Below are 18,833 nucleotides of genomic sequence, written 5' to 3'. Positions count from 1 at the left end.
GAAGATGGTTGAGCCAAGGACACTCCCCTGAGGAACTCCCGCAGTGATATCCTGGAGCTGAGATGATTGACCTCCAACCACCACAACCATCTTCCTTGGTGCCAGGTATGACCCCAACCAGCGGAGAGTTTCCCCCTGAATTCCCATTGACTCCAGTTTAGCTAGTGATCCTAGATGCCATACTAAGTCAAATGCGCCTTGATGTCAAGGACAGTCACTCTCACCTCACCTCTGGTGTTCAGCTCTTTTGTCCATGTTGGACTCAAGACTGGAATGAGGTCTGGAGCGGAGTAACCCTGGTGGAACTCAAACTGGGCATCCGTGAGTGGGTTATTGCTGAGTAAGTGCCGCTTGATAGCACTGTTTTTTTAAAAATAATATTTTATTGAAGGTTTCATATTTAACAAAGACAAACTGAACTACAACACAACTGTGAAAATTGTTCAAACATGGTACATTGTACACCAGTCTTCACAGTGGAAGACACCAGTGGGATGCCAGAGCTCCAGCAGAATCAGGGGGCAGAGGTGAGTGCAGTGGCCATCACTAAGGAGAAGGTTCTGGGTAAACTGAAAGGTCTGGAGGTAGATAAATCACCTGGACCAGATGGACTATACCCCAAGGTTCCAAAAGAGATAGCTGAGGAGATTATGGAGGCATTGGTGGTGATCTTTCAGGAATCACTGAAAGATGGAAGGGTCCCGGAGGACTGGAAAGTAGCTAATGTAACACCACTGGCTAAGAAGGGAGGGAGGCAGAAGACAGGAAATGATAGGCCGGTTAGTCTGACTACGGTCATTGGTAAGATTTTAGAGTCTGTTATTAAAGATGAGATCGCGAAGTATTTGGAAGTGGATGGTAAAATAGGACTGAGTCAGCACGGCTTCGTCAAGGGGAGGTCATGTCTGTCAAATCTGTTAGAGTTCTTTGAGGAGGTAACAAGGAAGTTAGACAAAAGAGAACCAGTGGACGTGATTTATTTACATTTCTAGAGGGCCTTTGAAAAGGTGCCGCATAGGAGACTGTTATATAAGTTAAGAGCCCATGGTGTTAAGGGTAAGATCCTGACATGGATAGAGGATTGGCTGACTGGCAGAAGGCAGAGAGTGAGGATAAAAGATTCTTTTTCAGGATGGCAGCCGGTGACTAGTGGTGTGCCTCAGGGGTCTGTGCTGGGACCACAACTTTTCACAATATACATTAATGATCTGGAAGAAGGTACTGAAGACACTGTTGCTAGGTTTGCAGATGATACAAAGATATGCAGAGGGACAGGTAGTATTGTGGAAGCAGGGGGGCTGCAGAAGGACTTGGACAGGCTAGGAGAGTGGGCAAAGAAGTGGCAGGTGGAATACAATGTGGAAAAGTGTGAGGTAATGCAATTTGGAAGTAGGAATGGAGGCATAGACTATTTCCTAAATAGGGAAATGCTTAGGAAATCAGAAACACAAAGGGACTTGGGAGTCCTTGTTCACGATTCTCTTAAGATTAATGTGCAGGTTCAGTCGGCAGTTAGGAAGGATAATGCAATGTTAGCATTCATGTCGAGAGGGCTAGAATACAAGAACAGGGATGTACTGCTGAGGCTGTATAAGGCTCTGGTCAGACCCCATTTGGAGTATTGTGAGCAGTTTTGGGCCCCAATCTAAGGAAGGATGTGCTGGCCTTGGAAAGGGTCAAGAGGAGGTTCACAAGAATGATCCCTGGAATGAAGAGCTTGTCGTATGAGGAACGGTTGAGGACTCTGTTCTGTACTTGTTGGAGTTTAGAAGGATGAGGGGGGATCTTATTAAAACTTACAGGATATTGCGAGGCCTGGATAGAGTGGGCGTGGAGAGGATGTTTCCACTTGTCGGAAAAACTAGAACCAGAGGACACCATCTCAGACTAAAGGGACGATCCTTTAAAACAGAGATGAGGAGGAATTTCTTCAGCCAGAGGGTGATGAATCTGTGGAACTCTTTGCCGCAGAAGGCTGTGGAGGCCAAATCACTGAGTGTCTTTCAGACAGAGATAGATAGGTTGTTGATTAATAAGGGGATCAGGGGTTATGGGGAGAAGGCAGGAGAATGGGGATGAGAAAAATATCAGCCATGATTGAAAGGAGGAGCAGAGTCGGTGGGCCGAGTGGCCTAATTCTGTTCCTATGTTTTATTAATAACACAAGAAATCAGAGATACAGAAAACTACACAACAAAATCGACACTCAAATCACCCCCTGTATCCCGCCCCCTACTCTCCCCCACCCCAAAAGAGCTGGTGATAATTAACTCTTTGAAGTGAGAGATAAATGGCTGCCACCTCAGGTAGAATCCCTCTACCGAGCCCCTGACAGCATACTTGACGTTTTGCAGGTAGATGTCCATAAGATCACCCAACAAGGTCGAGGCACAAGGCTTAAGAGCCTCCCACAGTGTAGAGGGAGAGATGGATCCATTGCTGTTAAACCGGATGTAGCTATGCAATCGCAGAACCCATTCTCAGCCAGTAGTGCCGCATCTAATCCCCATGGAGCCCGCTGGATCGGATCTGTCTCCAGCTCAAGGTTTACCAAATGTGGAGCGTGATTCGAGATCACTTTCCCCAAATATTCTGCTTTCCTGATTCCCAGATGCAGAAACAAAAAGAAAAAGCAGTTTATTCTGGAGAAGGCCTGATGTCCATGTGAGAAAAACAGGAATTCCCGACCATGTAGATGAAGGATTCTGCACGAGTCTGCTCCCTCCATCTTCTGCATGGAGGTTTGAAGCACCCTCACCATCCCCGAGAGAGACAGAGATTTCCGGCTTGATCAGTCCGTTTTGGATTCCAAAACATGGTTAAAGATCCTCCCCCACTTTTACATTCCAGTCGATCATAATGGAGTCAATTATCAAAATGACTATAGATTGGGAAAGGGAAATGTGCAGTAAGACTTGGGTGTCCTTGTACACCGATCACTTCAGGCGCGGCAAGCGGCAAAGGCAAATGGTATGTTGGCCTTCATAGATGATTTGGAGTTGGGGACCAAGGGCAATGTGTCCAAGTTTGCAGACAACACTAAGATGAGTGGTAAAGCAAAAAGTGCAGAGGATACCGGAAGTCTGCAGAGGGATTTGGATAGGCTAAGTGAATGGGCTAGGGTCTGGCAGATGGAATACAATGTTGACAAATGTGAGGTTATCCATTTTGGTAGGAATAACAGCAAAAGGGATTATTATTTAAATGATAAAATGTTAAAACATGCTGCTGTGCAGAGAGACCTGGGTGTGCTAGTGCACGAGTCGCAAAAAGTTGGTTTACAGGTGCAACAGATGATTAAGGCGGCGAATGGAATTTTGTCCTTCATTGCTAGAGGGATGGAGTTTAAGACTAGGGAGTTATGCTGCAATTGTATAAGGTGTTAGTGAGGCCACACCTGGAGTATTGTGTTCAGTTTTGGTCTCCTTACCTGAGAAAGGACCTACTGGCGCTGGAGGGTGTGCAGAGGAGATTCACTAGGTTAATCCCAGAGCTGAAGGGGTTGGATTACAAGGAGAGGTTGAGTAGACTGGGACTGTACTCATTGGAATTTAGAAGGATGAGGGGAGATCTTATAGAAACATATAAAATTATGAAGGGAATAGATAGGATAGATGCGGGCAGGTTGTTTCCACTAACAGGTGAAAGCAGAACTAGGGGGCATAGCCTCAAAATAAAGGGAAGTAGATTTAGGACTGAGTTTAGGAGGAACCTCTTCACCCAAAGGGTTGTGAATCTATGGACTTCCTTGCCCAGTGAAGCAGTTGAGGCTCCTTCATTAAATGTTTTTAAGATAGAGATAGATAGTTTTTTGAAGAATAAAGGGATTAAGGGTTATGGTGTTCGGGCCAGAAAGTGGATCCACAAAAGATCAGCCATGATCTCACTGAATGGCGGAGCAGGCTCGAGGGGCCAGATGGCCTTCTCCTGCTCCTAGTTCTTATGTTCATAGCGAAAGGACTCGAGTACAGGAGCAGGGATGTCTTGCTGCAATTATACAGGACAATGGTGAGGCCCCACCTGGAATATTTTGTGCAGTTTTGGTCTCCTTATCTGAGGAAGGATGTTCTTGCTATAGAGGGAGCGCAGCAAAGGTTTACCAGTCTGATTCCTGGAATGCGAAACTGATGTACCAGGAGAGATTGAGTTGGTTAGGATTAATTTCGCTGAAGTATAGAAGAATGGTTGGGGGGACTCATAGAAACCTATAAAATTCTAACAGGACTAGACAGGGTCACAGAGAGTGGCGAACCTGTGAAATTCGCTACTACAGAAAGCAAATTAAGGCCAAAACATTGTATAATTTCATGAAGGATTTAGATATAGCTCTTGGGGCTAAAGGGTTCAAAGGATATGGGGGCGAGTGGGAACAGGTTACTGAGTTTAATGATCAGCCATGATCATAATGAATGGCGGAGCAGGCTCGAAGGGCCGAATATTGCTCCTATTTTCTTTGTTTCTATGTCACATAATCGAGAATGTACCTCGAGTTCTGGGCTGTCCTATTTACATACTGTTACAGAAGCAAAAATCAAAGTAGTATATTAGAAAAGAACCAAAAACCCGATGTTAATGAATGAAAATCAAGATGTCTCAATTCTCATCAATTGTTCATCCTGCTAAGAGATAGAAACTAGCTGCGAGTGGTCATGTTAATTGTCTTTGGTTGGCAATGAGGTAAATATGCACGGGAATTTTCTGTTCCCGGAGTCCATACATGAGTGCAGCTGGCTTCTCGACTGCAGGATATGACTGTTCAGGGGAAATTCTTGTCCACGAATTGCAATTACCACAATTGAAAATGATTGGATATTTCCTTGAGAAACAATGAGATCTGCCTGGAATTTCCTCAACCAACAAGCAACCTTCATCAAACATTTTGACATGATCGTAAATCTTATCAGTTCTCACCTAGGGTTTAAATTCTATGGGGTTGGTCACAAGCTAATTTTACAAGCTGCTCCTACCCAATATCATGTCTTTTCATTTTTGAAAATAATAGTACTTAATGATAAATTCACTATTTCCTGTGTCAGCTGGACATTTTATCTCCTCTCTCTATTTGCACTCCTGCTTTGAGAGTGCAGACCATTGCTCAGTAGCAGATGCACGGGCACTTGCATCTGCTTATACCTCGACAATGCATTCCTCCATCAGTGAGGTAAATGACGAGTGTTGGCAAGCTACTTGGTCAAACGGGCATCACAGCCTAATCTGATCCCGACAGCCATATGTGGGTACTTTAGAGAACGTTACTGGATAGCATTTAGGAACATGAATATAGGTTGGTTCCTTCCGCCCTTACCCAGGTGAGCTGAAGTAAATTAAAACAACTGTTTACTGACTTAATTACTGTATGAGCCGGGCTCGCTTTGCAGCAGTACTGTCATTCAGCCAGGAGTAAATCTGCCCTGGGGTTAAAAACGTAAATCTAGGTTGAAACTCTAGATTGCTGCATTGTCAGTGGTGCCATCTTTTTAATAATAATCTTTATCGTCACAAGTAGGCTTACATTAACACTGCAATTAAGTTACTGTGAAAAGCCCCTAGTCGCCACATTCCGGCGCCTATTTGGGTACACAGAGGGAGAATTCAGAATGCCCAAATTACCTAACAGCATGTATTTCGGGACTTGTGGGAAGAAACCAGAGCGCCCGGAGGAAACCCACGCAGACATGGGGAGAACGGGCAGACTCCACAAAGACAGTGACCCATGCCGGGAATCGAACCTGGGACCCTGGCGCTGTGAAGCAACAGTGCTAACCACTGCATTTCCGTGCCACCCAGAACAGGCATTAAATTGAGGACATATCTCATCTTAGAGAACATAGCACTTAAGAGCAGGGGTAGGCCATTTGGCCCTTCGAGCCTGCTCTGTCATTCAGCAAGGTCAAGACTCATCTGGGTGTGGCCTCAATTCCACTTTCCTGTCTGGCCCCCTTAACCCTTGTTTCCTTGTCTATCAAAAATCAGTCTGCCTTGAAATGACCCAGCCTCCACCGTTTTCTGGGAAAGAGAATTCCACAGACTAACGACCCTCAGAGAAACAAATCCCCATCTCCATCTTATTCTTAAACTGCGCCCCCTAACTCTTGCCCCCCCCTCACCTGCCAGGTATCCATCCTATCAAGTCCCCTCAAGATCTTACATGTCTCAATAAGATCACCTCTCATTCTTTCAAATTCTAATGGGTATCGGCCCAACCTGCTCAACCTTTCTTCACAGGATAAACCCTTCAGCGCAGGATTGTTGAAAACTCTGTGACACTATTTCAAAAGAGAACAGGGGAGGTTCTCCCGGTGCCCCAAATACCCCCCAAAAACAGGTTAACTGGTAACTAATTCATTGGCCATTGGTGGGAACACTCTGTCCAAACTGTCATACTGCAGAACCCAGAACCACATTCACAGCACTTCATTGTAAGTTATTGTATATGAGGAGATTTGGCAGATGGATAGAGTGTGACACAACAGCTTGTATTCGTATACCTCTGGGCATAAGAAACAGCACGACAAATCAAGTTAAAGCCAAAATATATTGTCCTTGATAGGTGTTGCCAGTGGTTAACAGAATAGCAAATATCTGATCATTGGGCTCTTTCATTATTCACATTTTTTAATGCTCCAAGGTAATCTCAGGTATTTAATACTCACCCTGCCTGCTCTCTTTTGTGATTCTGCACTCTCCCATTGTAAACATATCAATATAAACTGTAATTATCTCAGTGTGTCAAAGGAGGACTCAGCTTTCTGGCTTTTTTCCTATTCCTACGTCATGACTTGCATCTTTCTCTTCATCCACATGTACTGATGTATTTGAAAATTCTCAATTGACATTTATAGTGTATTGAAGAGATCTAGGAGTACAGGTCCACAGATCACTGAAAGGGGCTACACAGGTGGAGAAGGTAGTCAAGAAGGCATACGGCATGCTTGCCTTCATTGGCCGGGGCATTGAGTATAAGAATTGGCAAGTCATGTTGCAGCTGTATAGAACCTTAGTTAGGCCACACTTGGAGTATAGTGTTCAATTCTGGTCGCCACACTACCAGAAGGATGTGGAGGCTTTAGAGAGGGTGCAGAAGAGATTTACCAGAATGTTGCCTGGTATGGAGGGCATAAGCTATGAGGAGCGATTGAATAAACTCGGTTTGTTCTCACTGGAACGAAGGAGGTTGAGGGGCGACCTGATAGAGGTATACAAAATTATGAGGGGCATAGACAGAGTGGATAGTCAGAGGCTTTTCCCCAGGGTAGAGGGGTCAATTACTAGGGGGCATAGGTTTAAGGTGAGAGGGGCAAAGTTTAGAGTAGATGTACGAGGCAAGTTTTTTACGCAGAGGGTAGTGGGTGCCTGGAACTCACTACCGGAGGAGGTAGTGGAGGCAGGAACGATAGGGACATTTAAGAGGCATCTTGACAAATATATGAATAGGATGGGAATAGAAGGATACGGACCCAGGAAGTGTAGAAGATTGTAGTTTAGTCGGGCAGTATGGTCGGCACGGGCTTGGAGGGCCGAAGGGCCTGTTCCTGTGCTGTACATTTCTTTGTTCTTTGTTCTTTGTAAATATAGTGCCTTCATTATAGAAAAATCGTCCCAAGGCACTTCACAGAAACATATACCCATTAGAATTTAGAAGAATGGAGAGAGTATCTTATAGAACATAGAACATACAGTAAGAAGTCTTACAACACCAGGTTAAAGTCCAACAGGTTTGTTTCGAATCACTAGCTTTCAGAGCACTGCTCCTTCCTCAGGTGAATGAAGAGGTGGGTTCTTCATTCACCCGAGGAAGGAGCTGTGCTCTGAAAGCTAGTGATTCGAAACAAACCTGTTGGACTTTAACCTGATGTTGTAAGACTTCTTTCTGTGCTCACCCCATTCCAACGCCGGCATCTCCACATCATAGAACATACAGTGCAGAAGGAGGCCATTCAGCCCATCGAGTCTGCACCTACCCACTTAAGCCCTCACTTCCATCCTATCCCCGGAACTCAATAACCGCTCCTAACCTTTTTGGACACTAAGGGCAATTTATCATGGCCAATCCACATAACTTGCATGTCTCTAGACTGTGGGGGGAAACCGGAGCACCCGGAGGAAACCCACACAGACACTGGGAGAAGGTGCAGACTCCGCACAGAGAGTGACATTAGCCGGGAATCGAACCTGGGACCCTGGCGTTGTGAAGCCACAGTGCTAGCCACTGTCCGACCGTGAAACATATAAAATTATGAAGTGAATGGACAAGATAGAAACAGGGTGGTTGTTTCCAATGGAGGGTGAAACTAGAACTAGGGGGCTTAGCCTCAAAATAAGGGGGAGCAGATTTAGGACTGAGTTGAGGAGGAACTTCTTCACCTAAAGGGTCGTGAATCTGTGGAATTCCCTGCCCAGTGAAGCAGTCGAGGCTACCTCATTGAATGTTTTTAAGGCAAAGATAGAGTTTTGGACAGTAAAGGAATTAAGGGTTATGGTGAGCGGGTGGGTAAGTGGAGCTGAGTCCACAAAAATATCAGCCATGATTTTATTGAATGGCAGAGCAGGCCCAACGGGCCAGATGGCCTACTCCTGCTGCTAGTTCTTATGTTCTAATCAGACAAAATTGGTGCTATTCCATTGAAAGGGAAATTCGGGAGGACAAACTGAAAGCTTAGTCAAAGAGGTGAGTTTTATGGATGGTTTTGAAGGAAGGCGGGGCGGTGGAGAGGGGGACATAAAGGGATTTCCAGAGCGTGACCAAAACCATCGGGGAAAGGCAGCAGTGATGTATCGGGGCCATACTCTGTGAAATACAAAGCTCTTGGGAGGAGGAATTATAAAGCTGATGGAGGCCACAGCTGAGGGAAGTGTGGGTCATGAAGGGATTTCTCTTCACCAGAAGCCAACATTGGGGTGATAGGTAAGGATTGAATCCGTCTGCTCATATGGATGTTGGGAGGTCAGCCAAGATAGCACTGAAATAGTCCAGTCAGCAAGTGAACCACCTCACACTGGCGACCTTTCCGATCTGTACCACACTGCACATGCATCCGATATCACCTCTGTTGTTAACTATATCGGTACTTCACTATAAAGGGTTAAAACAAAAGTAAACGCCAAAGTAGATTTCATCACTGCTTACTGGAAGAATTCAAATCAATTTACAGTTAATTTACAAAACAAGTGCAAAGTAGAACAACAACAAAATCCTCAGTAGGCTAAACAGAATCCCACCAAATCTAAACTGTGATTACTTTAATGGGTTTTTTTGCTACAATCGTAGAATGTAATGATTTTTCTCTGTTAGCACAAGTAATCATTGCCAGATGGTAATTACAGTCAGTTGGTGCCCAGCAATGCATCTCAACAGGCCAGGTTCACTGCTTGCCTCACCAACCTCGCTTTCCAATCAATCAACTGAGCGGAACCAAAACAAACTGTTTAAAGATGGGTTTCATACTTCAATGGGAGTTTCAGGCGGAGTGGTACTGTGCTTACCTAACAAGACAGCTCATCCCAACTGGACTGTCACCCAGCAATATCCCCATTGGACATTGGGCACATGCAGTCCTGGCTAATCTGATAGCAACCACTGTTGTTGGCTGTCCCTCAGTTTGAGGGTGGCGTAGACTCTGGTGCTCATGTGACTCAACTGGCCAATTCCTGACCCACGGATCTTTGCCCAGGTGGGCCCGATGTCTCACAAGACCATGGGTTTCGGAATACAGGCTTGTCATTTGCTATCAACATCCATGTGGTCGCCTCGGACCAGAAACTGAACTGGACTAGCCAAATCAACACTGTGGCCACAGGAGCCGGGCAGAGGCTGGGAATTCTGCAGAGAACAATTCACCTCCTGACACCCACAAAGCACATCTGCCATCTACAGACCTCAAGTCAGTAGTGTGATGGAATACTCTCCACTTGCCTGGATGGGTGCAGCTCCAACAACACAAGATGCTCGACACAATCAGGACCATGTAGCCAGCTTGATTGGCACCCCATTGACCATCTTCAACATCTCCTCCCACCATTACCGATGCACCCTACAGTGTGCGCCATCTACAAGATGCACAGTAGCAATCGCCAAGGCTCCTTCATCCTTCCAGACCCGTGACCTCTACTAGCTAGAAGTACAAAGGCAGAAAATGCATGCGAGCACCACCACCTGCAGGTTCCCCTCCTAGCCAATCACCGTCTGCACTTGGAACTTTATCGGCCGTTCCTTCACTTTCACTGGGTCAAGATCCTGGAATACCCTCCCTAACAGCACTGTGGGAGTACCTACACCACCAGGACTGCAGCGGTTCATGAAGGCAGCTCATCACCACCTTCTCAAGGGCAATTAAGGATTGGCATTAAATGCTGGCCTAGCTGGCGATGTCCACAACCCTAGAGAATAAAAAAACAATTTGCTTCCTTTTCTTTCGTTCTCTGCCGTCACTCTGCTTCATCATTAAGACGTTGTGTTGCAGCTTGAAAGATAAAGTTGTCGCCGTTCTTAATTGGTAGCAAGCTCCTCCCAGTTATTAACGTCAATGCTGTTGCACTTCCAGGAACGTTTCCGAATGTCTTCGATGTATTTTCATTATCCTTTGGCACATTAGGCATTTGAGTTGAGAAAATAAAATCTGGTGGAGGAAGATGTTTTTCTGACACGGTGTTCGGCCCACCAGCAGAGATTCTGAAGGAGTTTTGCACGGATACCTGTGCAGCTGACTCCAAGAAGGACACGAGTGTTTGTTCGATGGTTCTCACAGTAAAAGACGAGGGTGGAATTTGTCTAGCATTTCTATTTGATCCACAGACACTGCTGTACAGGAGTCTGCTGACGACAACTGCTCCGCACACGAGAGCTTTTGTTGACTTGTGAAGATCTTAATTGTCAAACATTTGCCATAGTTCGTGGGAGGCGAAGAAAGACTGTTCGTCACCCTGGCTGCAAAGGTGGAAGAAGGCTGCGGTGGTCCCAAGCAACACGGCTTGACATATCACCAAGATCTGACCACCTAACCATCAAGATCGTGTGGATTATGAAGACACTGCTCCCTGTGTTGAACAAAGTCAGACACAGGTTTCTACTAGGATCCATTTGCCAAGCCCTGTGGTGATGGTGAATTGGCGAGAGGGGCAGGGTTGTGAACTTGGGAGTCCCAAGTCACGAATCTGCACATTTAAAAAAATTTGTTCATGGGACGTGGGCATTGCAGGCTGGGCCAGCATTTATTTCCCGTGACTAATTGCAATTGAGGGGGCAGGAGTCAACCACGTTACTGTGGATATGGAATCACATGTAGGCCTGCCCAGATAAGGATGGCGGATTTCCTTTCCTAAAGGACTAAAGGACATTAGTGAACCAGTTTTTTCGACAATCGACACTGGCTTCATGGTCATCATGAGATTTTAATCCCAGATTTTTATTGAATTCAAATTTCACCGTCTGCAGTGGTGGGATTTGAACCCGGGTCCCCAGAGCATTACTCTGGGTCTCTGGTTTACTAGTCCACTATGCTATTGCCTCCCCCCGAAAGGAGGCAGATGCATGTAGGTCATTGGATACTTGTGTTGGGACAAGGGTGACTTTGGGCAGCAGATTCTGTGACTACGCAGCCTCCTTAACCCTCTGCTCACCCCAAATGGCAAGCGGGCTGGAAAAGATGCCCTCAAAACAAGTCCCTGCAGAATCAGCGCCTTTGTGGTCAAAGGAAGGAAACATAAACATTTTGCAACCTGGAATGTTAGGACACTCGTGTATCATCTCAAGAATGACCGTCCGGAAAGAAGAACTGCAATCATATCATGTGAGTTCTTGAGACTTCAAATTGACATTGTTGCCCTCAATGAGGCCCACCCTGTTGGGGAGGAGCAACTAAAGGAACAAGCAAGGGGCTTACACCTTCTACCGGAAAGGAAAGCTGCAACCTCTTTGTCCACGGAGTTGCTTTTGCCATCCGGAATTGGATCATAACTGCCAGAACTCCCCAATTCGAAAAATGAATTATCCACGATACTTCATCTGCAACCAATACCCCACCATCATCAGCCATAATGGCCCGACCCTGGACTCCAATGAAGGTGTTCAGGAAAAATTCCAATTTGACATTGATGAAGTCCTCACCGTCATCCCAAAAAAGAAGCAAAAATATTCCTCCTGGGAGTCTTCAACAGCAAGCCCTTGATTTTACACATGTTATAGCCAAAACAGAATGCAATAAAAGCGTAATTTGCTGAACTCACTCAAGGACTCATGTTATAGGGAAAAGCAGCCCCATTGTGCGTTTGGCTGCTGCTTTTCCATTTTGAAGGAAAAACAACTGGATTTGCAAATACATTCCTCAAAACACTAGTGAAGTATCCTGAATCTCAAATCACAAAAATAAAATTTGATGTTCAGTCTCTGTGGCCCCAATTATTACGATGCATTAAAGCTACATAAACATTTGGAAATAAAATTTAAATAAAATAAATTTCAACTCATCGCAACCTACCCCCAGATCTAGCTGGCTAAGAACTTCCCTTCTCTTTAAAAAAAACCCTAGACTGGACTCTGAATACAGCTCTTCTTTTGTGTGGACAGAAGAAAACTACAGAGGTCTTTTCATGTTCTTTACCTTGAGGGAGGGGATCTCCACGTTGTCGTTAACACTGACAGATCCAGAGAGGATGGTACCTGTCATCACTGTGCCCTGACCCTTGATCGAGAAACAGTGGTCAACGGCCATGAGGAAGGTCCCAGAGGGGTCACGTTTTGGCATGTATGTCTGTGATATCAGGAGCTGTGACAGGGGAAAAACAAAACAGGAGTCAAGGAGGAACAAGGAACAGAAACAGAAAGGACACACATTTTTGTTTTCCAAAGCAGGTATCATGTTTCAGTCATATTACTCCAGAGTGAAGTATGATCTGAAACTTCACGATCAGTTCAGAGTGTTCATCTGTTCCGTATGCTCACTTGAATTTCATTGAACTACAGTGGCGAATGTGTAAGACATTTTCATATATATATATATATATACTCAAACTGTGAAACTACCTCGCAGTAATTATAAATCCAGTCCTCCGAACCTGGGTTGACATAAGAACACAAGCAGGACATACACTCCTCGAGCCTGTAACAGGGGAACACATGAAATAGAAGGAGTGATCATTCAGTCCCTTGAGCTTGCTCCACCATTCATTACTGCTTGGTATCCTAACTCCAGCTATCTGCCTTGGCTCTATGTCCTTGGCTGGTAAAGATCTGGCGGTCAGCTTTACAATTATATATGAGCCAGCATCTCCTGCTTTCTATGAACCTCTACAAGAAGAAGCAATTGTTTACTTATCTCCTGCAAGATCGAACTTCAATTTTAAGGTCATGCTCCCTGTCCCAGACTACCTCTCCAGTAGAACGTTTTCGATGTGTCGTATCAATTCCTTTCAAAACCCTAAAAACCACTATCAAATCACCATTTAACCTTGTATATGTTACAGGGCACAAAGTCTAATTTATATCATGCGTCCTCATAATCTAACCCTGGAGTCCTGGTCAACCTGCTCTGCAATGCTTCCAAAGTCAATACTTTTTTACGTAGTTCCCAGAATTATGTGGAGTACTCCTGATGCGCTCTAACCAGCTTTGAGAAGCTGCAGCAAAACCTCCTCCCCATCATAATCTAAGCTTCTAGTTATAAATGCTAACATTCCATTGGTTTTTGTTTGGTTATTTTTTGTGCGTGACTTTAGTAACATGTATCAAGGCACCTTAAATCTCTCCGGATCTCTGCTGCCACTAGATTTTCACTGTTGAAAAAAATGCTTGAATGAAGCAGGCCCTTTGGCCCCCTTGCTCTCATCCTCCTACAGTACTGATCCTCACCTCTTCCCGTTACAGCATCGCGCTCTTTCTAAATTACTCCAGTGTCCTGGCCTTTAATACCACACTTGGGAACCTGCTGCAGCCCTTAGTCACCCGGTGAAAAACAAATACTTCCTGCCTCAAGCTCGTCCATCACAGTCCTGAATCTGTATCCTCTAAAAAAATCTGTTTATTCTTATTTATTCACAGAATGTGGGCATTACTGGGAAAGCCAACATTTATTGCCCAACTCAAACATATGACCCAGATTGGTGAAAAAAGGGTAGATTTTCTACCCTGAAGAACATGACTGAAAGAGATAAATTTTAAACAACAATCCAGTAGTTTCTTGGTCACCATTACTGGTACTAGCTTTTTATTCCAGTTTTGATTCCCCCGCTGCCATGGTGAGATTTGAACTAATGTCTCCACAGGATTAGTCCAGGTCCCTAGATCACCAGCCCAGTATGGCACTGCGCTGCCATACTCCTAGACAGGGACAAAAATAATTCAAAGGATAGTGTAATCTTGGTGGTTATGCCAAAGGGACTGGAATGAAAATGGGCACGGGTTATGATACAGTTATAAGTTAGATCTTACTTGTAGTACACTGTAATCTCTTCAATCCGGAATGGCCAGGAACGTTATTTATTTTATTTTTTTAAATATAAATTTAGAGTACCCAATTCATTTTTTTCCAATTGAGGGGTAATTTAGCGTGTTCAATCTACCTACCTTGCACATCTTTGTGTTGTGGGGGCGAAACCCAGAAAATACCATGGGCATAAATATTTACCTGAAGCATTAAGTTCACAGATGACACAAAAAATAGTGGTATGGTAAATAGTGAGGAGAGAAATTTTAAGATTTCACGGCAATATAGATGCGCTGGTCAGATGGGCAGAACAATTGCAAATGGAATTTAACCCTGAAATATGTGAGGTGTTGCAATTTCGGAGGACTAACAAGGCAAGGGAATACACAATGAATGGTAGGACACCATGAAATATAGAGGACTAGAGGGATCTAGGGGTGCATGGCCATAGGTCCCTGAAGGCAGCAGGACAGGTAGATAAGGTGGTCAAGGCATAGAATATAAGAGCAGGAAGGTTATGCTGGAGCTGTATAAAATGCTCATTAGGCCACAGATAGAGTACTGTGTGCAGTTCTGGTCACCACTCTATAGGAAGGAAGTGTGTGATTGCAGAGGAGATTCATCGTCCTGTTGCCAGGGATGGAGCGTTTCAGATATGAAGAGAGGCTGGTTAGGCTTGGGTTGTTAGCCTTAGAACAGAGAAGGCTGAGGAGGGACCAGATTGTGGTGCACAAAGTTATGAAGGACACAGATAGGGTGGATAGGAAGAAGCATTTCCCCTTAGCGACTAGGGGTTTTTCACAGTAACTTCATTGAAGCCTACTTGTGACAATAAGCAATTATTATTATTATTATGGGTCAATAACCAGGAGGCATAGATTTACGGTCATGGCCAAGAGATTCAGAGGGGATTTGAAGAAAGGGTTTTTCACCCAGAGGATGGTGGGAATCTGGAACTCACTGCCTGAAAGAGTGGTTGAGGCGGGAACCCTCATAACATTTAAGAAGCAATTAGATGAGCATTTGAAACGGCATAGCGTACAAGGCTATGGACCAAGTGCTGGAAAGTAAGTGTTGAATGGATCGGTTCTTGATGGCAGACACAGACACGACGGGCTGAAGGACCTCGTTCTGTGCTGTATGACTCACTGATAAAACATTACAAAGCAGAAATAAAAAATGTTTTACAGATCCAAATATTTCCCATGTTTCTGCTCCTAAAGTACACATTAAATGATGCAGTGAGTTAGTTACCTGGGTCTGCTCACACAAATTCAGGACAACTGGTATTTCCAGACAATACATTTGTGGACTGGAGAGCTTACAGTACACTGCATTATAGTTCTGGGAACCTCATGAAAGATGCATGGAGTGGGTGCAGTGTCGATTCACCAGAATGATACTAGAGCTAAAAGGGTTGATTTATGAAGTGTAATTTCACAGACTGGGCTTGCAATCCCTCGAGTGTACAATCGCGCACGCACGCCCACTCCGAGCAGCACCCCAAAAAAAGCTGGTGGGGATGGTGGTCAAATGAATATTGATAAACTGAGACTGACAGATTTCTGATTGGGGAGGGTTATTATGAAATAAAATTTGCTTATTGTCGCAAGAAGGCTTCAAATGAAGTTACTGTGAAAAGCCCCTAGTCACCACATTCCAGCGCCTGTTCGGGGAGGCTGGTACGGGAATTGAACCGTGCTGCTGGCCTGCCTTGGCCTGCTTTCAAAGCCAGCGATTTAGCCCTGTGCTAAACAGCCCCTTCACTGTCTGGGATACAGAAACAAGATCATTATAAGGAGTCGGGATTCAGATCAACCCAGCTCCACTTGAATGGTGAAATAGACTCAAGGGATGGGATGGCTGTCACCTGTTTCTATGTTCCTCTTGTGGTGCTGATCTGAAATAAGGTTACTTCCTCCATTCCATTAAAAAAATGAAATAAAGTTCTGGTATTCCCCACGATTTGACAGCCCTAATGCACATTAAGACCTCATCTATTACGACTAGAGTGTGCATTCCGAGCTATCAAGAGAGTGATGTAAGGAGACCACTCTCTTGCATATCCATGCACTTGTCTATGCAGTACATCTGGCTGGATTCTGAGCCACTCGCCCATGGTCACAGGTAGGTTTGGTGAGGTGCAGAGCAAGTCAGAAGATCCAGTCAGGAAAAAGTCAGAAAACAAAATCTCAAGTTTGATGCATTTGTGGTGCCAAACTCGGCAAGAGAATTTTCACGTTGCCTCACGGATGAACTCAAAGGTGACTTTGAACTTTCTTTTTAGTTTTACTTTGGCAGTGATTCCATTTAATTTTGTGGAATATAATTTTCATGAGAGAACTGGAAAACTATGCCATTGTGCATACAAGTTAAAGGATAACACTACAAGACAAACCTTAGAAGCCTTTGCTCACAGGCTAATCACAAATATTACACTATTTGCTGTTCACTACCCTTCCCTCTCAATCTCTTGTCAAACCGCACCAATGTTCCCACTGCTTGCACCCTACCCCCTACAACCTTGGCAAGATAGGTTGCTGAATTTACCCCATGACAGAGCAATTACGGCGGAGTAGGTTTGTAAATTGCCTCCAAGGGAAGCGCTTACCTCAACAAGTTCTGAAATGCCCTGCGGAGTTTCTGTCTCTGGGGCATCTGGTCCTCCAGGCTTGGCAGCGACAGGAATGATGGGACACCCATTGAACCTACAAAACAAATTGCTTCGTAAAATGGCAGCTTACTGACAGGAGTTGGGAACTCTTGGATTCAGTGACTGAATGCAGCAATTGCTTCTTCCCTTCTGCAAATTTTGTTGGGGGAGGGGTATGTGGTTCAACCGGCAGCACTGATAGAATCTTTAAGATTCAGATAATTACACAGCAATGAACCCTATCACAAGGTTTTCTGGTAGTTTCCAGCTTTGTGGGAATCGTTTTGAATACAGTGCGTCACAACGCTCTGCATTCAGTGGCCCTTGTACATGATTACTGTATTCTCGAAGCCCCGCAGTGAATGGGGAATAAGAATCATTAAGCATTTCAGTGAAATAATTGAAGGGAGATAGATATAGGACAGATGTCAGAGGTAGGTTCTTTACTCCGAGAGTAGTAAGGGCGTGGAATGCCCTGTCTGCAACAGTAGTGGACTCACCAACATTAAGGGCATTTAAATGGTCATTGGATAAACATATGGATGATAAGGGGGTGTAGATGGGCTTGAGAGTGGTTTCACAGGTCGGCGCAACATCGAGGGCCGAAGGGCCTGTACTGCGCTGTAATGTTCTATAATTGTACATTGATCAATGCCACAGTAATCCTTTAATCGCCATTTAACATACACCAATAACAGAAGTTATCAAATCTTATTTTATTTTGATTGGCGAACCTGGCTGGATGGGGGGAGGGGGGTGGCGGCAAGCCCCATAGTCTCAAAGACTACCACAGGTGAAAACAGAGTGACGGTGATATAAATCAAGCAGCAGCAGATAGATGAGGCAAAGCTTGGTTCTGCATACATTCTTGGTGGACTAATGCCTTTCCACAAATTCATTAAAAAAGAGCACGCAATCTCCAGAGAGATCACTGAAGGAAAAATCCAACTCAAATGAACACAGCAACATACAAGAAGGTAGGCCAGAAATCTCACGGCAGTGAAGTGACCAGGCATAATGTATTGGAAATCTAACCAAATGGCTTCTACGCCTCTCGTTAAGGGTCAAAGAATAAAGAAATGTACAGCACAGGAACAGGCCCTTCGGGCCCTCCAAGCCCGTGCCGACCATGCTGCCCGACTAAACTACAATCTTCTACACTTCCTGGGTCTGTATCCCTCTATTCCCATCCTATTCATGTATTTGTCAAAATGCCCCTTAAATGTCACTATCGTCCCTGCTTCCACCACCTCCTCCGGTAGCGAGTTCCAGGCACCCACTACCCTCTGCGTAAAAAACTTGCCTCGTACATCTGCTCTAAACCTTGCCCCTCTCACCTTAAACCTATGCCCCCTAGTAATTGACCCCTCTACCCTTCCTGTCCTTTCCCTTATTTCCCCTTCCTTTTATTTTTTTGCTGTTTCGATTTTTGATCCATGTATGATTAATGGACATGTGTCTTTAAGGAAAGTGGCCTGTGGCTTTAATCCAAACAGGAAGATCCAGAAGGCTTTGCTGCTTTAGACTGACAACAGTGCTGACTCAGATTGATTGATGTGGCTGGCGGCCAATGAATGGGCCCCAGAAATCTGTGATCTGCCCAGTAACAGGTGGTGACTGGATAGCATCCTTCTGGGACGTTTCTCAAAGCCACGAGGTTCCATTTGAGTTTGACTTATGATTCTGCAGTCTGGGTGGAGGATTTCAACTAATTATCTCCCAAAAGACAAAGCTAAACTCCCTTTTATTAGGCCACTGTGAGG

General features: G+C 44.8%; 1 protein-coding gene across 3 annotated transcripts in view; it reads right to left on the bottom strand.

The window, feature by feature from the left end:
* Positions 1–18,833, bottom strand: part of eefsec (eukaryotic elongation factor, selenocysteine-tRNA-specific) — a 509,605-nt gene that overhangs the window by 341,264 nt on the left and 149,508 nt on the right. For all 3 annotated transcript variants that reach the window (XM_072473059.1, XM_072473058.1, XM_072473060.1), the window contains exons 3-4: positions 17,029–17,125; positions 12,597–12,761 (exon numbers count right to left, since the gene is read on the bottom strand). In XM_072473059.1, the coding sequence (XP_072329160.1) occupies positions 12,597–12,761; positions 17,029–17,125 (262 nt within the window). The remainder of the gene's footprint in view (positions 1–12,596; positions 12,762–17,028; positions 17,126–18,833) is intronic.

This window comes from Scyliorhinus torazame, chromosome 13, assembly GCF_047496885.1.
Source record: "Scyliorhinus torazame isolate Kashiwa2021f chromosome 13, sScyTor2.1, whole genome shotgun sequence".
Taxonomy (NCBI): domain Eukaryota; kingdom Metazoa; phylum Chordata; class Chondrichthyes; order Carcharhiniformes; family Scyliorhinidae; genus Scyliorhinus; species Scyliorhinus torazame.
The sequence above is the reverse complement of the archived record's forward strand: the minus strand, read 5'-3'. Positions and strand labels throughout refer to the sequence as shown.